The sequence below is a fragment of the Centruroides sculpturatus genome, unplaced genomic scaffold (genome assembly GCF_000671375.1).
Source record: "Centruroides sculpturatus isolate CEXI.00-Female unplaced genomic scaffold, Cexi_2.0 scaffold216, whole genome shotgun sequence".
Classification (NCBI taxonomy): Eukaryota; Metazoa; Arthropoda; class Arachnida; order Scorpiones; family Buthidae; genus Centruroides; species Centruroides sculpturatus.
Window position 1 is genome coordinate 586,874 of NW_019386955.1, and position 23,568 is coordinate 610,441.

General features: G+C 28.1%; 1 protein-coding gene across 1 annotated transcript in view; it reads left to right on the forward strand.

Moving 5' to 3' along the window:
- The window catches only part of LOC111615967 (collagen alpha-1(I) chain-like), a 108,914-nt gene that overhangs the window by 47,973 nt on the left and 37,373 nt on the right, over positions 1-23,568 (forward strand). The window contains exons 15-28 of the mRNA XM_023357398.1: positions 2,001-2,054; positions 2,303-2,401; positions 3,397-3,441; positions 5,070-5,168; positions 6,629-6,736; positions 8,400-8,453; positions 10,155-10,262; positions 10,347-10,391; positions 10,479-10,532; positions 10,888-10,932; positions 13,627-13,680; positions 14,398-14,559; positions 16,879-17,076; positions 17,149-17,202. Of these exons, the coding sequence (XP_023213166.1) occupies positions 2,001-2,054; positions 2,303-2,401; positions 3,397-3,441; positions 5,070-5,168; positions 6,629-6,736; positions 8,400-8,453; positions 10,155-10,262; positions 10,347-10,391; positions 10,479-10,532; positions 10,888-10,932; positions 13,627-13,680; positions 14,398-14,559; positions 16,879-17,076; positions 17,149-17,202 (1,179 nt within the window). The remainder of the gene's footprint in view (positions 1-2,000; positions 2,055-2,302; positions 2,402-3,396; positions 3,442-5,069; positions 5,169-6,628; positions 6,737-8,399; positions 8,454-10,154; positions 10,263-10,346; positions 10,392-10,478; positions 10,533-10,887; positions 10,933-13,626; positions 13,681-14,397; positions 14,560-16,878; positions 17,077-17,148; positions 17,203-23,568) is intronic.

Below are 23,568 nucleotides of genomic sequence, written 5' to 3' on the forward strand. Positions count from 1 at the left end.
ATTAATGCAGCCTTGATGGCAGACAAGACAGTTTTAAAATGAAAATTCCATATTTTATCCAAAAGTTAAAAATACAATTCAAATATATTATACTATTTAAATATTACAGAACAGTGAAAAACTGCATATTCATAATAGTCACTCAAACTTTAATATTCCATTTAGTTTAAAACTAAGTGGAAGGTAATTGGATTATCTGTAATAAATCAATTACCTTCCACTTTATAGCTGAATAGCTTTATGTGTATGAGATATCTCATACACACATAAAGCTATCCAGCTATAAATAAAGCTACCCAAAATATAATAAGATTATTTTTTTTTTAAATGGAAGCAATATAAACAAATTGAATAATAACGATTTTTTGCCTATTAACATTTTTAAAGATGTATATGTATTTTATTAAAATTAAAAAAACATTAAAAAAATTAAATATAATAATAATTAGTCTGAGTTGTAAGAGAAGACTTATAATTCCAAAATAATCAATCCCCTGATGAAATAACTCAATGAATCTCATCTGATTTTTACCAAATTGGCATATTAGTACAATAAAATGATAGAAATCAATGATTAAATTTTGAGGAAAATCCATTAAACATTTACATAATTATTGCAAATAAAAACCTAAATATTTACATTTTCACCAGTAGATGGTGATACAGTATTGTGTTAGATATATACATACATACTCATGAATTTTAAATAAATGACCTGAACACAAAGACATGCAGAAGAGTAAATACAATTTCCCTTTCCTCTACACTATTGTTATTCATTCCTGGTATCAATTGCTTATGCTCTTACAATCCACAAATCTAGGAGTTACTTTAAATAAAATTGTTGTCGACATAGGGTCAAAGAAAACAGTCACAAGACTCTTGTATTACTCTTAGAAGAGTGAAGAAATCAATAATTTAATAGTTGATTTCATCATTTAGCACAGTGATCTCCAACTGCTGTGCCACAAGAGGAACATAGGTGTGCCATGCAAATTTTTGAAGGTTATTAAATTATTTTTAAAAGAAGCCCAAAAAGAACAATAAGTGTAAATGTCAAAATTAAAACCTCTTTAAATTGATCATATGAGTTTTTCATTCTTATAACAAATAAACACATACATAATATAGTAAAAGTGTATATATATATATATATATATATTCATAAGCAAAATTATAACTGAATCACACTGGGTTATTTCATTTAAAATGAAATTTTCTCTAAATCAAAAATTGTATCTATAATTGTCCATATTTATTTCAAATTATTTTAACTTAGAAATAGCAAAAATTAAGCATGTTTCTAAACATTGAGCAATTATCATGTCATTTTAAATTCAAATCAAGATTTAATGTTAATTACTTTACTACACTATCTGGAACCTGTAACTGGTGCATGACGCATATATATTGTGTACTGCTGTTGACAAATGTTTTCGAACAATCTCTTTGCTCTCCTTCAGGTCAACTGGAATTCCCTAGACAGAGTGTATTCTATTTGTTGGGATCAGGTGTCATTTCAATGAAGTGGGTCCTTTCTGACATGCGCGGTCATGCGGTGGAGGGGGAAGTTGCGGTTTGGCATCCAACAGTGATTGCCAGGCCAGCGATAGTCAGCTCCTCCTTCCAGTTAGCGCACATGGTTACCTGGCCGGCGTTATAGATAGCCGTGGCCTCTAGCCACCTGAGATGCTCCTGGTGGGGTGTGTTGACTATAACGGTAGCTTTTTCAAATTGTGCCTCAACCTCAGGATCCGACGCATATGTGGCCAGGGCTGTGGTGAGTCTTCCATGTCGGATATCCACCTGGTGTTTACGCAGACAGGTATTCAAGAAACATTTGGTTGAACCGATGTATAATAAGTTTTTGTTCTGTATGTTGTCCCTGACTGGGATAGAATAGACTCTGGGGAAGAGTCTATTCTATCCCAGTCTAAATAATTAAGAAATGTTTTCAAATAATTAAGTAAATAAATTAAAATATATTTTAAATTTTACAGGGACCAATTGGGCGACCTGGACCTCCTGGATTTCCAGGTGCATCTGGATCAAAGGTATTTTAAGCAACTTAGTGTTTTATTTAATGTAAAATTTTACATAATTAGATAATTATAATTATAAACTTTGTATAATATTTTTGAAACTTTGAATATGTCATTTTTAATACTGAATAAGAATAAGAAATTTATAATTTATATTTTTTCATGAATTTTAGTATATAACTATATTTGAATTTTATATTTCCATTTTATTAATTAATCCTCACTTTTTAAAAATTATTTTGATATATTTGATATTTTAGGGTGAAATTGGAAGTGTTGGACCACGTGGTAGTCAAGGACCTAGAGGGCCAAGAGGTGAACCAGGTTCTGCAGGTATAGCAGGAGAAAGAGGTCTAGTAGTGAGTATCATTGTACTTATTAGAAATTATTGTTTCATTTTTAAATGTACATATTTATGTTTTGGAAATGTTGTTATAAAAATAACATATGCAGTTATAATGTATTTAATATATAATTTATATTCTTTTAATGATCTTTAATTTTGATTAGTTTATTATTAAATTTTTCTTAAATGCTAATTATTAAAAATTCTAAAATTAATATTTAATAAAAAAAATGACTTGTTAAAACATTATTGAAAATATACTTAGCTAGTATTTTTATTTATTTCCAGCAAAATGAACTAACCAATTAAGCATTTCATAATAAAATTTAATCTTACTACTTTCTTTTAGAAAAGGTTAATAGTACTTTGATTTTCTAACTGTTAGAAAATCAAATAATATTATTTTTGTTATTATAGTCCTAGTTCTTCTCTCTCTTGTTCGGAATCAACTTTGAAATTTCTGTTCTGATATTTCAAAATATTTTCAACTTTTTTACTATTTTCAATGTATAATTATCTACTTCTATTTATGGTTTCTATGCTAATAACAAAAGCTATATTTGATTTTAATGTCTTTTGTAAATTTTATTATTAAAAAAATTTGTTAAAATGTGCAATTCCATAGATTCTGTCTATTAATTTAAACTAAAAATACAACTTCATATTAAGATGAATTTTGAGAAAGATAAAATACATTATTCTTATGATTTTTATTAACATTTTTTTTGACAAAATTTATTTCTATTAAGAAAAATTTAAAGAAATTAGAAAAAGTAAATTTTTAATTTGAAGACAGACCAAAAAATAGGACAAATTCAAGTAGAATATTGATAAAAATATTATAAGATTTAAGCTTATTTGTGACATGATGTTAATTTGTATACTCTGTATTGATATAATCATTATTAACAAAAACATATTTAAAAAGCAAAAAATTATTGATTTCATTTAAAAAATTTATGACAGAGTATAACAGTTCATTTACTATTTTTTAATTTTATATTTAAGGGTGCACCAGGAAAAGATGGAATACCAGGAGAAAAAGGTTCACCTGTAAGTTAAATCAATTATAATAGTTTTGATGATTTCTTAATATTATGTTGAATAAATTTTTTAATAAATAGTTTCATTTCTTTTCTTTTTATAGCATAATGTTAAATAATAATGTTTAAGGTGGTATAAATGATATATTTAAGTTTTAAATATTTCAGAAAATAAAATTAAAAATTTTCTTATCTTTGCACGATTATAATTCTGGATGAAATTACATAATTCATTTGGAAACAATGGAGAGAAATTTATTCGTTTACATATTCATAAATTTAATATTTCAAATTTGGTTAAATTATGTTATAATTCTGAAGTGTTATTTCATTTTATTTTTTAAATAAATTTTTGTTGTAAAGAGTACTTAAGTAGAGAACATTTAAAATACTAAAACTATGAAATTGTTTGTTTTTCAAAAAAAACTTTAATAAAATTATTTTTATGCAAAACAAAATTTCAAAATTTTCATTAATATAATTTTTTTCTTACATAATTAAAATTATCATTCTGATAAGAATTTTTAAAAATTTATATAAACTTAACTTTTATTTATTTTGTTTTATAATAAAAAATATAAATGACATTATCATTTTAATTAATATTAAATTATGCTTAACAATTTATCAATTTAATAAATCTTTAAATTGAATTGAATTTTATATAATCAGTATCTTCATTTAAGAAGTAGGAAAATTATGATAAGATTATACTGAGAAACAACATGAGAACATATGGTAGGTAAATACCATAAGAAAAAAATTTTTAAAGACATACAGTACATAACAGTTAATAAAACTTATGTTTTTTTTCTTTTGATATAAGTTTATTATTTGTATAATCTTTAGTTTAATCATATTTAGTTACAATTTGTTTTCAAACGAAGGAAAACAGTACAGTACATAACAGTTACTATTTTAATGTCAAATTGCTTTTTTGTTCAATTTTAAACCTCTAAGTATTTAATATTCTCACATTATATGTGTAAGTTAATTTATACAAGAGAAGTTTGGTAATAAGAAAGACATCTATCTGTAAAATGAAGTTAAAGCAGGAAAAATGAGTGTTCAACAGAAAGCGAGACTAATAATACTGAAGGAGAAAAAGAAAAAAGAAGAATGTAATAAAGGCACATGAAATAAAAAGAGATGAATTGTGAACAGAAACAGCCAACTAAAGAAAAATAACAAAAAAGAAATTTCAATAAGAAGATATCTGAACAAATACTATACTTAAGAAGATATTTAAACAGATATTTGGAAAAGTAAACTTTCTTAGTTCCATTAGGGAGTTCCTTCTACAAATATTTAAGAAATTTACAATAAATGCTAACCTTTTGACTTGCCATATGAAAGCATAAACTTTTGTTTGTCTTCTCATATTGGATACCTAAATTGATAAAAATATTAATGTGATCATAATAATGAATTGTCACAAATTCAGGTTAAAGATGAACAGAGAAGAAATGTTTATTCTACTCAACAGTAAAAATTCAATTATAGGTTATGGATCTGTAACTTGCACTTGAAATCTTTTTAATGATTATATATACAGTACATATTTTTTAAAAATGTTTTACATAAATATAATTTTTGAATTAGCTAGTATCAAATTATTTAATTTAAAATCTTTTGTAGGGTGATCGTGGTCTATCAGGTCCTCCAGGATTTCCAGGAGCACGAGGTCTTCAGGGTTTGCAAGGAAATGCTGGACTTCCAGGTCCAAAAGGTGCTCCTGTAAGTATTTTATTTTGTTCTGTTTGATATTTTATAATTTTAACTTTGCAGCAGATGCATTGTTTAGAATATGTTGTGAATTTTCATTTATAAAATTAAGATTATATAATATTACTTTATTGAAAAAGCAAAACTTAGTCCATTCCGTCTTTGCTAACATGAGATCAAACAATTTGCAAAAATTTTGTTCACAGTTTTTTCAAGTGATTGTTGCAAAACTGTTATCCATAATTACTATATCATTACCTAACATGATAAAAAAAATTAAGACATTCAATTTTTGATTCATTGATTTAATCTATGCATACATAAAGTTACTTAAGTAGTCATGTAGATTATGGTTATAAGTGTTTATACACATGTAAAACAATAATAAGCAGTGTTTTTCATTGAAGTTTGACTTTAGATTATTAATGCTGTATTCAAATGAAGAAATTAATAATAGAACAAATAGGAGAAGTGTTTTAATATGAACAATTCCTGAAAAATTGTATTTGTAATCATTTTTAACAAATCAGGATTTATGAATGAATTATCATAGATGCATTTCACATATCCATATTAACAGTTAAACAGTATTGAACATAATCTCAGATTAGATGAAATCTATTTGTAATAAAATGAAAAAAGTTTGATGATTACTTTCTGAAGTTGTTAATGACATCAAATGAAAATGAATTTTTCCAGACGTTTCTACAGACTGTGCAATCCATCAATTAAAAACGGTGCGGGAATGTTTTTTAATCGTCTCGCTTTCCTTTCTGCTTAGAAATATATACACTAATTTTTTTTCCTTCTTCTTCTTTGCGCTGTTCTATAGATGTGTGATGAATAAATATCTTTTTATCAGGTTTTCTATCCGTGTTTTTTCTTCATAAAAAGTGATTAAAATGTAACTAAAGTATGGAATATAATGCGTAGCAATTGGGGATTTCGCCGGCTAATTTTACAGAATGGACATTGTCTACACATTTAAAACATCTCTAAAGTTTAGTAACATGAAATTAGGAGAGATATTAAATCGAGTCGAAGTTTGTGTGGTAGAATCCTCTCCCCACTTAAAGCGTATAAAAACCTGACATTTCTCCATTAATTAGTCGTCCATTTTGTTAAGTCCAGTGGTTTTAAAATGAAATAAACTCTATAGTAAATAATTAGAAAAATGAATAATAAAAATTGTATTGTTCGATTCATTTAAGTTCTCGACGGGGGTTTTTCTGAGAAAAATTATTAATGAGTGCAAACCTCTAAAACCAATCTTATCACGTTTGTTAATAATACAGGCTATCATTTTTATTACCAAGTGTGTTTTTTTTAAAGGAAGGAAAGGTTATCAACACTCAAAATATATATATATATGTGTGTGTGTGTGTGTGTGTGTTTCAATTTTTTTTGTACTGAATGAAATAAATTCTATAAATTTATAGTATGACTTAAAGACTTAAAGACAATTTTTTTAGGGAATTCCGGGTGAACCTGGTACAAGAGGAGAAGCAGGAAGAAAAGGAGAAATTGGATCACCTGGACCCAGAGGTTTGCCTGGTGTATCTGGACCTCAGGGTAAAAGGGTAGATATTAATTACTTTGATGTCATTAATAAGTATAACATAACTTTTGATATAAAATATAATTTATATTAAATACTCATTAATAAATTTATATTTATTAAATTTTAATGATAAAATAATATATCATCATCATTGTTGTTTCTTCAAACTTAAGCATATTTTAAAGCCAACTACAAGTATAAGTTAAGCTACATATGTATTTAATTGCAAACATATTTTGCATAAAAAATGCTATTCTCAAACCAACATAAATTACAGATTAAATATAACAGAGTGAAAAAGAATCAAAATTTTTTTTGTTGTATTTCATTTTTAATATTTGTTGGCTTGAAAATGGCATCATGTATGCCAAAAACGTTTGCAATTAAATATGCATATATAACTTCTATAGCCTACTTCTAAAAATATCTTAAGCTGGAATATGCAAGTACAAAGTCATAAATTTATTTCATTGCAGTTTCTTTTGATATTCTTTTTATTTACAATAACTAATATTATGTTTAGCTATTATAATTTTTTCATCATTTAAGAATGTTGCTTAGCATACATTTTATCAATGTGATAGTAATCAAATTGATATTATTATTGTGATAATATTTATATTCATCTATTTGCCTAATTACATTTTAATCTTTGTATTTCAATTCATTTTTTAAATTTTAGTTTGTGTTTATGTATAATATGATTTTTGAAATCTAATCAGCTTTTATTTTTTTGAATGTCTTTGTTGATGTTTTGTTTGTGTCATTCTAATAAGTAAAATTTCTTTTTATTAAAGTACATTACATATTTATTATCATTTTTAATATTTTATACTTTTTAATAGCAATGTTAGAAAATATTAAAACATCATATTATACTTATGTACTTTTGGATGTTCTTGTGAACTTGTTATACTGAAGGAAGAGAAACATACAATTTCCTATTAAAATATGTTTATTGTAAGGTAATCTTGTGAGAAAACAATTGGTGTTCAACCAACTTAAATTAAACATTAAATTAAAACATGTAAAGAGCAAAAATAAAAAGATTGATGATAAAAATTATTAAAAATTTTTTATAAGGTAGCAACAGGTCTGTAATAAGAATAAACATTTTTTTTTTTTTTTCAAATATTCACACTTTAAATAGATTAAATACTCTAAATAAATTTAAAAATTATTGAATTAGATATAAAATTTAGATTATGCTCATCACACACAGTGAGTCTAACCTGAATTAAGTTCATTAAATGATAGACAAGAATTATTAACTATGATAATTTTCAAATTTGATCAATGATATTTTTATTGCATGTAAGTTTGCGTGAATTTTAATTTGCTTGGGTGTATAATTAGACTTTTAATTTTTAATAACATGGATGTTGAACATATATTTAGGGTGCAAACTCTAAGGGACTGAGTCTCTTAGAGTTTGCACCCTAAATATATGTTCCAGTCCATTAGAGTTAATGTCCATCACTATATTGATTTAAAAATATTTTTCTTATTTACTTTGTGAGGTTCTTAGTTAAGAGTCTTGTTTCATCTTTTATATAATTAACATACATTTATTTGGCAAGAATTTATCATATACAAGTGTCTAATTTTGATTGTTCTTAATCAAATTTAGAGACTTGCATAAGAATAAGAAAAAGTTTTCAATTTTACTTTTCATTTTTCAGGGAAAGGCTGGGCCTCCAGGACCCCCAGGTTCTCCTGGACCTTCTGGAGAAAGGGTAAGTTAGAGATTTTATTTCATTTAAAAACAGTAATTTTAAAACTGATTTTACTTTTTTCAGATTTAAAAATTTTTAAATATTCAGTATTTCTAATCAAAATAAAAAATTTCTATTAATAATAAGTTCTTACTCTTAAATACTTTGTAATTTTTTGTTTAATTCTAAATTTTAAGTTATTTTTGATTATAAAATATCTCCAAGTTATAAAAATTTAAATTGAAATATAGTATATACATTAAAGTGATTCAGAAAATATACATATAAGTCCGTATTCTCTTCTGAGTCATTAAAAAATTTCTATAATATTTCAAAAGCATTTTATTTTAGCTATTAACAGCTGTTTTATTGTTGATATTTTAGATAATTTTTGTTTATGTAAAAATAACGATTATTTCGTTAATAATCTAATAAAATACAATTATCAGTTTTCTGTTTTTAAAATATTTCTATCAATAAGATGATAAAATTCAATATTTTTATATTATGAAATTACATATTTTCCATTTTATTTTCATTTTATCTTATTTATTAATGTGTTAGGAACAGATTATCCATGTCATTAGGATAAAATGCAGTGGGTGATTGGTTAAATTATTATTTTTACTGAATTTTTATTAATTTCACATCTATTATTATTGCAATGGCTTGAAACTGCTGAATTTTTAGTATTATATTTTATGGTGTTAATATGTTCTTTAAATCAGACTTTAAATTTACATTTTGTTTCCCCTACATAAATCTTGGGTAGTGCACAGCTACATTTAAATTTATAAACTAATTCACCTGTCTTCCATATATCTAATTTTATCTGATTTTCTATGTTTCTTTATTTTACCTGTTACTCCTGGAACTAATGTAAGATCATAATTCTTCAGTTTTGTTTTGATTTTTTTGAATATTTCTTTAATATATTTTAATTTCCAATTTTTGATGTATTAATTTGTATTTTGCTAGTCTTTGAAATTTGAGATTGTATCATTCTATGTGAGACATGTATGTAAAATTCTTTAATGAGAAAAGCCATGAATTTGCCTGATACAATCAAAGGATCCAGGTTAAGCTTCTTGATCAAAATGTTTGAATATTTTGCAAATTCTATTTAGAATAAAATTTACAGTGATATCATTTTTAGTGTTATCAAATGCTCAGTAATATTATACAAAGTGAATATAAAAATAAATACTGCACATACTACCAATATCCAGCAAGAAGAAACTACAAGAAAGCAAGTGTTTTCATCAGTTAGTCTGATGATGCCCATTAAACATGAATGAAAACATTTTCTCTCTTGTAGTTTTTTTTGCTGGATATTGGTTATATGTGCAGTGTTTATTAACATAGTTAAACATAATTAATGTGTTTATTACTCAGTTTTAAGCAGTTGAATGAATATAAAATTTGCAGTTATCTTAGTGCATCAATCTTAAGATTTTTGTTTTTTTTTTTTGTTCTAAATTTGTTATTTGACTATTCATTTTCAAGTTAATCTACTTATGATAAACTGTTGAAAAATGGTTATAAATTGTTTTGTTTTAAAAATGATATGTTATAATAATATACTACAATGAATACTTACTGTTTATGAGAAACAAATATATGACATGAAAGATTTTATTAGTATTTTTAATAAACATAATTATTCAGAATATATTATAGATGTGATTATTATAATGAATGCTTACTTTTATTAAAATTTAGGGTAGTACTGGTTTGAGAGGATTACCTGGTCAAGATGGTGCACCAGGTGGAAAGGGTCTTCCTGGAGATCGTGGTCCAGAAGGTTTTCCAGGTCCAAAAGGAGAACAGGTAAAATCTAAAATATGTTTATAATCATAATGATTTTACCTGTAATATATTAATATTTTTTATTACATATTTTAATATTTTTAGGGTGAATCAGGTAGAATTGGACCACCAGGTGTACAAGGATTAAGAGTATGTATTTAATTCATTTATTTTGTAATTAATTTAACTTTTTGTTCAAATTTCTTATGTAAATTTTTACATAAATATTTTATTTAGGGTTCACCAGGACCAAGTGGTATTCCGGGTAAAGATGGTCAATCTGGAGAAAGAGTAAGTTCAGAAATTTTTAAATTTTTTCATGGATTTTGACATAATCAAAATATATATTTAGGCATTAAACGATATTAATATGTAGATCTGAATATAAAAATAGCAGTATATAATACTGCTGTAAAAGGATTTAAAGTACAGTACATGGTGCCTTGTACTTTGAATTTAATTCATTTCAGGTCTCCCAACATAAACATTGAACTAGTTTCATTGTATATATTTTTTTCAAGATAATTATCTAATTTTTAAGTTAACATTTTAAAATTATATGGGAGATTTTTTATAAAGATAAATAATAAACATTTTTTTATTTTTTAAAAGTTAATTTATATTGAAAATTTTTCTTTTTAAATAGGGTCTTCCTGGACCTGAAGGCAAACTAGGTATTCCAGGCCCACAGGTATAATTTCCAAATTTATAAAATTAGTTTATTTAAGATTAAATGAATTTTAAGTAAATAAATAATAATAATTTCAAATTTCTATGACAATTGAAATTTTACTCTTATTATTTTTTGGTAATTTTGTTTATTAATCTATGATCAATAGCTGAAATTTTAAATATTTTAATTTTATTTTTCTAAATAATATTTTTATTATTATTGATTTATATTTTTTGATTAGAACTATAAAGTCATAATTGAATTTTTAAAATATTTAATTTTTATTTTGTCATAAATAAGTGATACTTGTTTTTTAAAGAGAGGTGTAAAATACATTTTGAGTTTTGTTAAAATAATATGAATGAGAACATAATAAAGAATGAATATTATTTAATTTTAATTTAATTCTAGTTGATTGTAAAATGAAATGGTAATAAAGTTTACATTTGTGTAAAGATTGTATTGAGTTTAGTTGAATTATGTTATTTAATGACAATATTATTTACAGAATTTAATTTAGAGAATGTCAGTAATATTCTCTAGATTAAGTTCTATAAATAATATTTTCACTAAATAATATGATTCAACTGAATTTATTTATTTTTTATTTATATTTTGAATAGAAATAATCTCTTTGGAAGGAATAGCTTCAATAAAGAAGTGTTTAAAAAAATTAAATGAAATTTTTAATATTTTGAATTAAATGTTTTGAAATATTTACATTACACTGTTCTTATATTTTTAAAGTTTAGATTTAATAACTTATTTTTTGAATTAATTTGCTACTTAAATTTCTTGTTTAAATTCAATGTTTTATAGTAGGATGGAGAAATCACTGAGATCAGTGTTATATATCGGAAATCTCAGTGATTTCTTTGTCCTACTATACAGTATTTGGCATGAATATCAACCCATTGATTATCAATTTCTTATATTTTCAAATATCATTTTGATATTACAATGAAATGTATTACATATATTTGAATAAAAAATTAATAATAATTAAATCTAATGTTTGGGTTTTAATACAGAAATATAGAATATTTGATACAATATTTAAATAATTTCAGATATTCATGTCAGATTTTCAAATTTGTGTAATGCATGTATAAAGTAACTTATTAACATTTTCTCAAATAACTTTAAATTAGTTTTTAAATTCAGAGTAACATAAACTGTAAGAAATGTAAGGACTTTTTTATAACTTATCACTATTGAACATTTTTGTTTTCCATTATAACACTTAATATTTAATTTTCTCTGAAAAAATTTCATCTTTGAAGTATTAGCAAAAGTTTAATTGTTCTAAGGCCTAATAACATAAATAACAGAAATGAAATCAATGCCTTGTGAATAGCAAGGTTATGAAATATATACAGTGATATATATGATGTTGTACAGTCACATTATTTATTGAATGAATTTTAATTTCTCAATTAGTGTATAATTTACTTTCATAAGATAAAGAAAAAAAACTATTTAAGAAAACTTTTATTGAGATTAAAACAACTGAAGTATTTCCTATAAATGTATATTGATTGATAAAATTTAACAAAAATACAGATAAATTTTATTGTTGAGAGTTTTTATTACAAGTTTATATCTTTTGTTTTGATTTGAGTGTACTTAAGTTAATTCACAAATATTTAATTTTGTAACATGAAAAAATTTTATGATAACTGTTTATTACATAAAAATATTTATGTAGAAAATGATTTTGAATATTATTATGTTGTTTAAGTTATTTGAAATATAGTAAACCCCCATTAACTTGAACTCCACCAAATTTTTTTCACTCAGATTTGCATAACTTGAACAAATTTGTTTTGAAAAATCATACAGTAATTTAAAATTTAAAATAGAAAAATTATAATTAATAAGTAATTATAATTATAACAAAATTGTTTTCAATCCAGAAGTCTTTGCAAGACATGCATGATATTACTGTAGTCATTAAGTTAGTAAAGACTAAATTGCTCTAACTGTACATTCATGGAATTTTTGAGCTTATTTTTTGTAATAATAAATTCAGCTATATAACCTACCTAAGCTGAGTAAAACTTCTGTATAGAGCTGATTGTAATAAATTATTGTATCATATAACAACCCTTCATTTTCCATATTATTGGAAAAACACCCTCCTAACTCAGACTTGTAAACTTGGATAAACTTCACCCTTTGTTAGTTTGAGTTAGTGGCTGTTTACTGTATTGTGAAATAGTGATTTGAATATTTTTTTCATTTGAATGCTAGAGTATAACAAAATAATTGAAAATATAACAAGTAAAAACGTTTCAAATCAACAAATCTATACATAAACTAGCATCTACCAACCTGATGTACTGTACATATGTAATATACCAAGTTATATACTATTTAGTAATTTATTTCAAAATAATTGCAATATAATAGCCTGGTATAATCTGGTAGTTGTTGGCATATCAACAGATTTGTTTTTATAAAAACTTGGCCAGTTTTATCACATGACTTTTATTAAAACTTTATCATTAATCAGTTAATATAATATTTTATTTTATTAATTGGCATAAATTAGGTGTTAATTATGCACAATTTATAGATTAAGCATTAAAAATCAGTAGTTTATTTAAAATATACTTTTTACTTGATTGCAGTGTAAGAATTTTAGTTTTATAATTTAAATAATGTATTTAAAAAAAAATAATGTATTTTAATCAAAATTGTAATTTAAAGGGTATACAAGGTCCTCCAGGAATAGCAGGATTGCCTGGACAAAAGGGAGAAAGGGTAAGAAAAATTAAGTTTTCTGTACAAAAATTAAAACAAATTATGTAATTAAAAGTAATAGGTTTATTGTATTTAAATAATTGTGTATGTATAGTATAATGTATAGTATATATATATATACTATACATACATGCATATATAATTATACAATATGTTTTATATATGCCATTTTTAAAATTATTTATTGCTTTTATTAAAATTAAATAAAAGGGAATAATTTAATTTTACATTTAATTATGGTAGTTTAAAATATTAATTTTGGTAATATGTTAATTTAGTAATATGCAATCATTTGGCATATAGTAATATGCCAAATGATTGCATATTACTAAATTATTTAGCATATTACCAAAATTAATGTTTTAAACTACCATAAAATATTGGACTTTAGAATGTTTATATATATATGTATATATTAATTAAATTTCTTAATAAAAAAGAAGCTGGATCTGTATGTGTATGTATACATACATATAGATCATAAAGTAGAGACAGATAAATAGTATGTATATATACTATTTAAATATAACTTTTATCTAAATAAAGTCATACAGTATTTTTGATATTTTACTATTATAAAATCTATTGAATTGAATACAAAATTTATAGAGTTCCAATTTATTAGATTACCCAAACTTAATTTAGAGAGAAGGTTATAATTAAAATAATATATTTTTATAGAGAAGGTTATAATTAAAATAATATATTTTTATGTAGGGAGATGTAGGAGTTGATGGTCAGCCAGGTCAAATTGGGTCACCAGGGCCAAGAGGTGATCCAGGAAAAGATGGAGCTACAGGAACACCAGGACCTAGAGGACTTCCTGGTGAACCTGGGGAAAGAGGATTACCTGGTTTACAAGGTTCAAGAGGCTTTCAGGTAATTTGAGATAATTAAAGAAAAATTTTAAATTTAAATATTAACGTTTTACAACAACAACAACAACAACAACAACAACAACAATAATAATAATAATAATAATTGATGATTGTAATGAGTAGAGCCAAGTGATCTTGCCAGAATTATTGGGCTACTACTGGACTATGTTAATAATTAATTACTAATCAGTCTGACTAGAGGTAGGCAGTTAAGCTGCCATCTTGTATTAATTATAATAATTATAATAAATTAATTTAATTTAGAAATTTCTGGAAGAAAATAATCAGCTCAGATTGGGACCTGAACCTACAGCTCCCACTTACTGTGTGGATGTATTGCTAATTACACTACCCAGACCTCTGTCCGATCTTTCCTTTAGAACTATTAATTTAAAATATAACCATACTGGTTAGTTACAATGCCAACTAGGGATGACTTAAAGCATCCATAGCCTTTAACTCTCTCCATGGTATTCATTCAGCTATTGCATTCACCTGAAATGATATATATATATATATATATATATGATGGGTAGGACAACTCTCACAAACTTGATATTAGTAATAAATAAGATAAAAACTATAACTACTGGTTTTGATATTAATGCCTTAATTTGAATATAAATATAAAAGTAATAACAATGACTAGTTTTTTCAATAAGTATAACTTATTGTTATCAACTGATTGAATCAAATAAAATAGAATTTGAAATGGCTGTTTGGAACAATATAATCTGAAATACTTATTTTAAATGATAAATTTTAAATATAAAACCATTTTTAATGAAATTATTATTTAAAACATTATAAATAAATATAAAAACTAAAATAATAAATTTGTATTTAAAACATCAAATATAATAATAATGGATTTGTTTTGGTCTTTTTGAAGCTCAAAAATAAAACTTTAAAAATTTGAATTTTTATTTTGTTTTCTGTCAGTTGGTATTTATTTTTGTAAGTGAAAAATCCATTATTATTATTATTTTTATTTTTGGTAATTTGTTATTTTTTATATTTATTTATAATATCTTAAATGATTTAAATGATAAGTTCATTAAAAATGACTTTATACTTAAAATTTGTAATTTAAAATAAGTATACCATGTAATACTTTAAATGATAAGTATTGTTAAGAAGAATTTTGTATTTAAAATTTATCATATAAAATAAATATTTTATGTAATATTATTCCAAATGACAAGTTTAAATTCTGTTTTGTTTGGTTTAATTACCTGAAGATGGTAAGATATAGAGGAGAAGGTGGTATTATGGAACCCCAATTACATTTTAGTGAATTGTAAACAAGGTATCATAACTACACCTACATTTTTTATGCGAAAAGTACTGGTAACTAGTAAACTAAATGTTCTTAATTGGATTTTTCGCTAGTGTAATTATAAGTATGGTTTTTGAAGGCTTTTGTACAAAAAGTCCGAAAGTAGGCTTAGAGAAAATCGGGTGGTAATATGGAACCTTACTGTATATTTTCAAAAAAAATGCTTTAATGTAGCCAAAAACAAATAGGAAAGGACAAAAAATGTTAAATAATTACAAAATTATTTACTCCAATGTATTTTATCGCAAAAATGCTTTTATAATAGAAAAATATGACCTCCATCAACAATATATATTCCAGCAGCTCTTTTTCGATATTCTCAGGAAGAATTGGCTTTCTACCTAGTGTCTTTTTCACAAATTGCTCTGGAGGAATGTCTGCTTGCAAATAGAAAGTTCGGAGGAGTTGAGTTCCATATTACTGTAAAAGCACCAATGGGGTCCGTATTTCACGCATCGCCATCTCGAATTAACTTTTGTCTGTCGAGACCAAAATTTAAAAAACGTGAACATCACACAGATTAATATGTACCCCTAAGTCTCCAGAACGGAATACATGCACCAGTGAACCTACAACTACACGATTTATATTTTAGAAATAATTAAATTCACTTAGCATTCAAAACTTGTGAATTTTGAAAAAAACAAATTTGCTGATTACATACGGACAACTGTTTAACTGAAGTAAAACGGGTTTTCACCTTGCTATGGATGTCTGCCTAGTTCAGTTCAGCCACATTCCGCTACAGTTCGCCTTTATTATCAGTTCGAAATGGGGTGGTTCCATAATACCCGCAGTGTTCCATAATACCCGCAGTGTTCCATAATACCACCTTCTCCTCTACTTATTGAAAATACTAACCACCATTTATTGCTTTTATGTTTATATTCTAATGAAAGAATTAACATTCAAAAGTTAGTAAGTTAGTAATTTTTTGTCTTATTTATTAATAATAATAATGATAGTTCAATTTGATTGCAGGGTATTCCAGGTATTCCTGGTACAGCTGGTTCACCAGGGAAAGATGGGCAACCTGGATCACCTGGACCTCCAGGATTTCCAGGACCATCAGGAGATAGAGGAGAGCGTGGATTTCCAGGAGAAAGAGGCCCACAGGGACTTCCTGGTCCACAAGGAATTAGAGGTGAATCTGGACCTTCAGGAAAAGAAGGAAGCAGGGTAAATAATATAGTTTTTTGAGAAACAAATATTATCACAGTACAGGAAATAATGACTTTAATTTATTTTTAGGGATTACCAGGTGATAAAGGTGCAAAAGGAAGTTCAGGACCTTCAGGATTACTTGTAAGATTTCAGATATAATGTTTTTATTTATGCTAAATGAAATGTAGATTTTTTATTAATTTATTGGAGATAGACTATAATAATTTTGAAATTATTTTTGCTTTCTTATTCTATTTTTATTTTTTGTTTATCTAACTTAATATTAACATATAAACATATCATTTAATATCAAATTTTAAATCATTTCTTTTTATAACATTTTTTTAATAATTTTTCTGAACACTTAATTTCTTGAATGTATTTAGATAATTTTATGTAGAAATTTAATTAAAAAGTTAATAACTAAGAGAAATTTGGTATAAATATTACCAATAATAAATTTTACAAAATAAATACTGTATAAACAAAATTTATTACAAAATAAATTACAAACAAAATTAACATTACATATTCTCTTGTTCACACATTTTAAAAATGTTCAAAACAATTCAATTATTAATAAATTGACTCAAAAACAGAAAATGTTAATAAACATTTAAGGAGTCAGCTTTGCAAGAAAACAGTGACTCCTTGAATTCCTTATTTATGTTTTCTGTTTTTGGATTGGATTTATCTATGGAGTCATTTCTTAAAAAGGATAATAAATTGTAACATTGCAAAAGTTTGTTTTTCAAAAGGTATTTGAATATAAGAATCTCACAATCATATGATAAACAACAATAATTCTTTATTTTGATAAAATTACAACAAATAATTTTAATTAATTAATTAATTAATTTTAATTAATTAATAATTTCAACTAAAAATGATGGAAATAAAGCCAAGTGTTTATTTATAACTCAAATGTGAGTTCGAAGTCCAATATATTTGCGAAAATTATCATCTAGGCGTTAACAACCTACAGTTATCGCTACAACTAGCGCTTTCAACGAAACTATTTTCGTCTTCTTCAGGTTGATAGAACAGTTAATAACCTTCAAATTCAAATTACAGCAACGGCAAACCAGCATTGAAATAAACTCAAAATAGAACAAAACAGAAAGTTTGAAAGATGCGCGCTTGATGCCAACGCGCATGAGCAATAGATTATTTTGCGAGAATGCGGAGCTAGCGATGTTGTTTTAACCTGTTGTATAAGTTGACCCACAAGGAAGGCACATCCAGCGTGGGAGTATTGCATGGATTTAGCATGCTGGTAAATAGCGCCTCCCATATATACAAGAGGTTCCTGCTATCACACTGTTTGAGTATCCCCACTTGGTCCCACATCAGAGTGTATTGATGTTGCAACACCAATCTTGCCAACTCGGTGTCGCACCTACCCATACTAATAGATTGTTTGTGTTCGGAGATGCAGCAAGACAACATTCTGGATGTCGCTCCAATATACTGGGTATGAGTACCAGCTGTTGTATTTTCCAATGGGATGGAATACACTCCAGACCGCTTTGGCACAGAAAAAGCATCCCTGTCATTGCATAACACTCTTCTAAGGTTTGGTCGCGGCAACACTGGCAGAAAAAGCGTATGCTGCCTAAAAATACGGCAAATGCGGCCAGTAATACGGCCACAGAATGGTAATGACGCTGGATTAACATACATTCTTCCGAGGTCTACAAAGTCGTGTCAGGAAATAGAGATCCTTTAACCTTTCTAAGGATGTACCTGTACTTAGATCTAGTTTATCCCCCCACCGAGTGATTCTGGTGCATCTGAAGTAGTCCCAGTGACTCTAGCGGCGCTTAAAAACTGTCAAGCGGCCTCTAAGTTACCTAGTATGGAGCTTTCCATCGTCTCAGTGCTTGCTTCCCAGAAGCATTCCAAGAGTGGTATTGGAAATTGTGTGAACAGCCATATTATAAAGCGGTACCTGCAGGAGAGAGGTCTATCGCTCCTGATTTCGGACAAGGAGAAGTTTGTTTTGTGCAAAGAAGAGGATTTTCTGGCCAGAGCCTTGAATTTCCTCAGGCTTTCCCATGCTGAAGTTTTACAGTCTGATCCAACCCGTTCGGTACTAAGGAAGGCTAGGAAAATAGCATCTCTTCCAAGTATTTCCGCTCTTCTTGGATGTGTGGATCTGCTGCCCAATGTAGCTTGTCCTAGGCTCTTTTTTGAAATAAAAACCCATAAGGAGAACCGCCCTCTAAGGCCGCTGGTTAATAAAAGGTCCCACCCAACCTACCACCTGGAGAAGGCTATAGCTAAGTTACTGGGTGGGCTCCTTCCCCCATCGCCCCTAGTTACGTCATCGTCCATTGCAGCAAAGGCCACTATTTCTTCTGTATTGGATAATCTATCCCATAGCATTTACAACTTCTACAAGATGGATGTGGTTGCACTCTACCCCTCAGTACCACAGTTTGAGGCGGTTATGCTTGCCAATGCTATGCTTGTTAAGGAGGGTTTTACAGTGCAGCAAATCCTAGAAATATGAGAGACCTTGCTTTTTATCACAGAAAATAATTACTTTTGGTTCAACGGGAAAGTATATCTACAGAAACAAGGGGTACCTATGGGCTCTCCACTCTCTGCTATATTGGCGAAGTTACTCATGAGGCGTGTTGAGCAAAGAGTGTTTAGCTTCCCTCTCACCATAGCATACCCGCTATTATATCTTAGATACGTGGACGATATCATAGTAGGCTGGCAACACACAGAAGAGGAATTCCATATCCTCAAAAGTTATCTTATGCAGGTTTATTCTACCATCAAGTTTACCTGGGAAAAGGAAAAGGAAGGTGAGATTGCATTTTTAGATTTAAAGATCACCAAAGCCCAGGGTGGTATAGAGTTCTCCGTGTTCCATAAGTTCAACAGCATACCTCCTTTAATTCCTGCCACCGCATACCAACCACAGCACTACGTCAACGCAGCTATCGCTCCTCTAATTAGAAGGGCCTTTTTGTTGTCTTCCAATCAAGCTCTTGTCAACATCGAGCTTGAAGCTATAAGTGCAGCGGTAAGTGCGGCAGGTTATGCTAGATCTAAGTACAGATACATCCTTAGAAAGGTTAAAGGATCTCTATTTCCTGACACGACTTTGCAGGCCTCAGAAAAATGTACGTTAATCCAGCCGTCATTACCATTCTGTGGCCGTATTACTGGCCGCATTTGCCGTATTTTTAGGCAGCATACGCTTTTTCTGCCAGTGTTGCCGCAACCAAACCTTAGAAGAGTGTTATGCAATGACAGGGATCCTTTTTCTGTGCTAGAGCAGCCTGGAGTGTATTCCATCCCATTGGAAAGTACAACAGCCGGTACTCATACCCAGTATATTGGAGCGACATCCAGAATGTTGTCTTGCTGCATCTCCGAACACAAACAATCTATTAGTATGGGTAGGTGCGACACCGAGTTGGCAAGATTGGTGTTGCAACATCAATACACTCTGATGTGGGACCAAGTGGGGATACTCAAACAGTGTGATAGCAGGAACCTCTTGTATATATGGGAGGCGCTATTTACCAGCATGCTAAATCCATGCAATACTCCCACGCTGGATGTGCCTTCCTTGTGGGTCAACTTATACAACAGGTTAAAACAACATCGCTAGCTCCGCATTCTCGCAAAATAATCTATTGCTCATGCGCGTTGGCATCAAGCGCGCATCTTTCAAACTTTCTGTTTTGTTCTATTTTGAGTTTATTTCAATGCTGGTTTGCCGTTGCTGTAATTTGAATTTGAAGGTTATTAACTGTTCTATCAACCTGAAGAAGACGAAAATAGTTTCGTTGAAAGCGCTAGTTGTTTGTAGCGATAGCTGTAGGTCGTTAACGCCTAGATGATAATTTTTTCAACTTTACTTATCCAAGATTCCGCGTGAAGTCCAATATTATTTTTTCACTTTTAATATATTTGCAAAACACGATTTCAAAAACAACATAAATAATTTTAAATAATAAACCTCAAGTTCTTTTGAATATGAAATTCATCATAAAATGGTGGAATCTAAATTATTTGGCTTTTTGGGGGCAAAACAGATAGATTCCTGCAGTCTTAAGTTTTGGGGAGTCCAGATAGGTCCTACAGCCTTGGGTTTATGGAATGGCCTGAAAGGTAGGCTGACCATATGTACCATTTTTTGCTCTGTCCTGGCTGTCCTATTGTTTTAGTGAAATTTTCACTTTTGCCCATTCTTTGAAAATCAAAACAATTAGCTCTCTATTTTGTCTGTCAAACACATTTGTGTACTGTATTCTGAACTTGTGATTTGTTATAAAATATTTATTCTGAATTGATAAGGGTCATAAATTTGAATGGATACTGCTGAAGATAATAAAGTCAAATGATTGCTGGTTTAAATAGGACTGCTTTTGCCATTACTATTAAAAATTAAATACAGTGGTGTTTCGTATAACGTACGCCTCGAATAACGGACGCTGCAAACAACGGACTTTCTGTTTCGCCGTTACATGACTCGAGCAACGGACTGGCTGCGAACAACAGACTTTCCATTTGGCAGTTATGTGAGACAAACACCATTTCTGCAAACATGTTGCAAATGATGTTTCTACTCTTTTTCCGTTGCCAATGACAATCTACTATTTTTAAAATATATTAGTATTATTAGAATATATTATTAGTATATCTGAAGTACAGAGCTCCCATTGTGATTCGGCTTGCTTCCTTGTTTATTACGTACATCACCTGAGTGCAGGGTATTTACATTTATTCAAGTGTTGTGCAAATCATGGCTTCTAAAAAACGGAAAAGTGATTTCAATTGAAACAAAGCAAGAAATCATCAGAAGGTGTGAAAGTTGACAAGAATTTCCTTTTCAAATGGGAAGAGGTTCAGGAGTTTATCAACACTCATTATTCAAACAGAGCTGAGGCCAACAGGAGCAATGATCTCTACAATGACACCCTTGCCCGTCATTTCCGACAGGTATTGAAGAAGAGAGAGAAACAGACCACCTTGGACATGCTTTTCAAAAAGCCAATTGCCAAAAAACAAAGGATGGAACAAGAAGAGTTGACTCTGCAATCCCCGGTAGCCGCTGCTGAATCTGACCCCGATTAAAAAACAATAAAAAGAGACCTGCTGCAATGTATAAAAAGTCTGTATCTGTATGAATGTGTGAAGAAAATGTTCCTCCACCTCCTTCTCACAACATCTGACTACAAGGCATAATTGGTGACTGCTCCATTTTCATTTTTTTTTTAATGGTACAGTATGGTTATTTTATGCTGTGGAATGAATTATATGTTTTAACATGTATTTCTATGGGAAAATGTGTTTTGTATAATGGACTTTTCACTTAATGGACGTGCACCTAGAACAGATTAAGTATGTTATACGAGGCACCACTGTAATTTGGAACTAGAAGAGGCACATAAGTACCTCCTCTAGTGCCTATAAATGTTAAAATGCTAGGTAATTATTAGTTTTCTAAGGTTATCTTTACTCTACATGCTGGCGTGCTGTTGTGGTCATACTGGACTTTATCAGTTTTTGGATGATGTTCTTTGAGCTTAGTGTTCAAATGATCCAATTGTTCATAGTAGAATTCTTTTGTGACAGTGATGTTGATTGAAAGTAACTTTATCATCCCAAACAAATGTAGATCATCACTTTCTTTTATACTGTCATTCCTTTGATATTTGCAACATCTGGTTGACCTTTGTTCACTCATGAATGCTTTAACAAATGCTTTGCAGATGAGATCATGAGTCTTTGTTGCATTGTGGCCACTTTTGAAGTTTTAGAGCAACAGCATGAAGATGTGTTCTTTTGAAAGTTTCGTGTTATCAGACATTGCATGTGTCAATTTCCAATGAAATATGTGGTAAAATACTCCCTTGGTTACTCTACTTATAGACAGACCCACATTGAACATTATAAAACATTTTTTTCCAGTCACATATAGAAAAAAATTGAAATGTCTAAATTTAACCTTTACAATCTAATGCAATTGTAATGTTTTGTATTCATTGAAAAGTTAATCTGTTGCTTGGATGAGGTGGTAAAGTTAATCTGTCACTCCAGTAACTAGAATTGAATCTTCCTTGGGAAATTTTTGTTGGTAGTATGTCCTGGATATTTCTAACCCTGCCCTAACTATCAGGTCAGTCCATAAGTTCATGCACATTTTTATCTACAAAAAAAGCAACGAAAAATTTTAATTAAATCTTATTTCAATCTATAATGTATTCACTATTATTTTGTACAATTTCTTGCCATCTTGATGGTAGCTTTTTAATCCCGTCTTTGTAAAATTATTTCGGTTTTGAATCATCATATTCAGAAATAGCCTTTTTTACATTGTTCTCATCCTCAAAAGTTTTTCCTTTTAAAAAATTCTGCAAACTCCGAAAAAGATGATAATCACTGGGAGCAATATCTGGCAAATATGGTGGATGAGGTAAAATTTCCCAGTTGAAGCTTTTGAGTTGAGCAGTTGACGTTGTTGTCAGTTAGCTATTG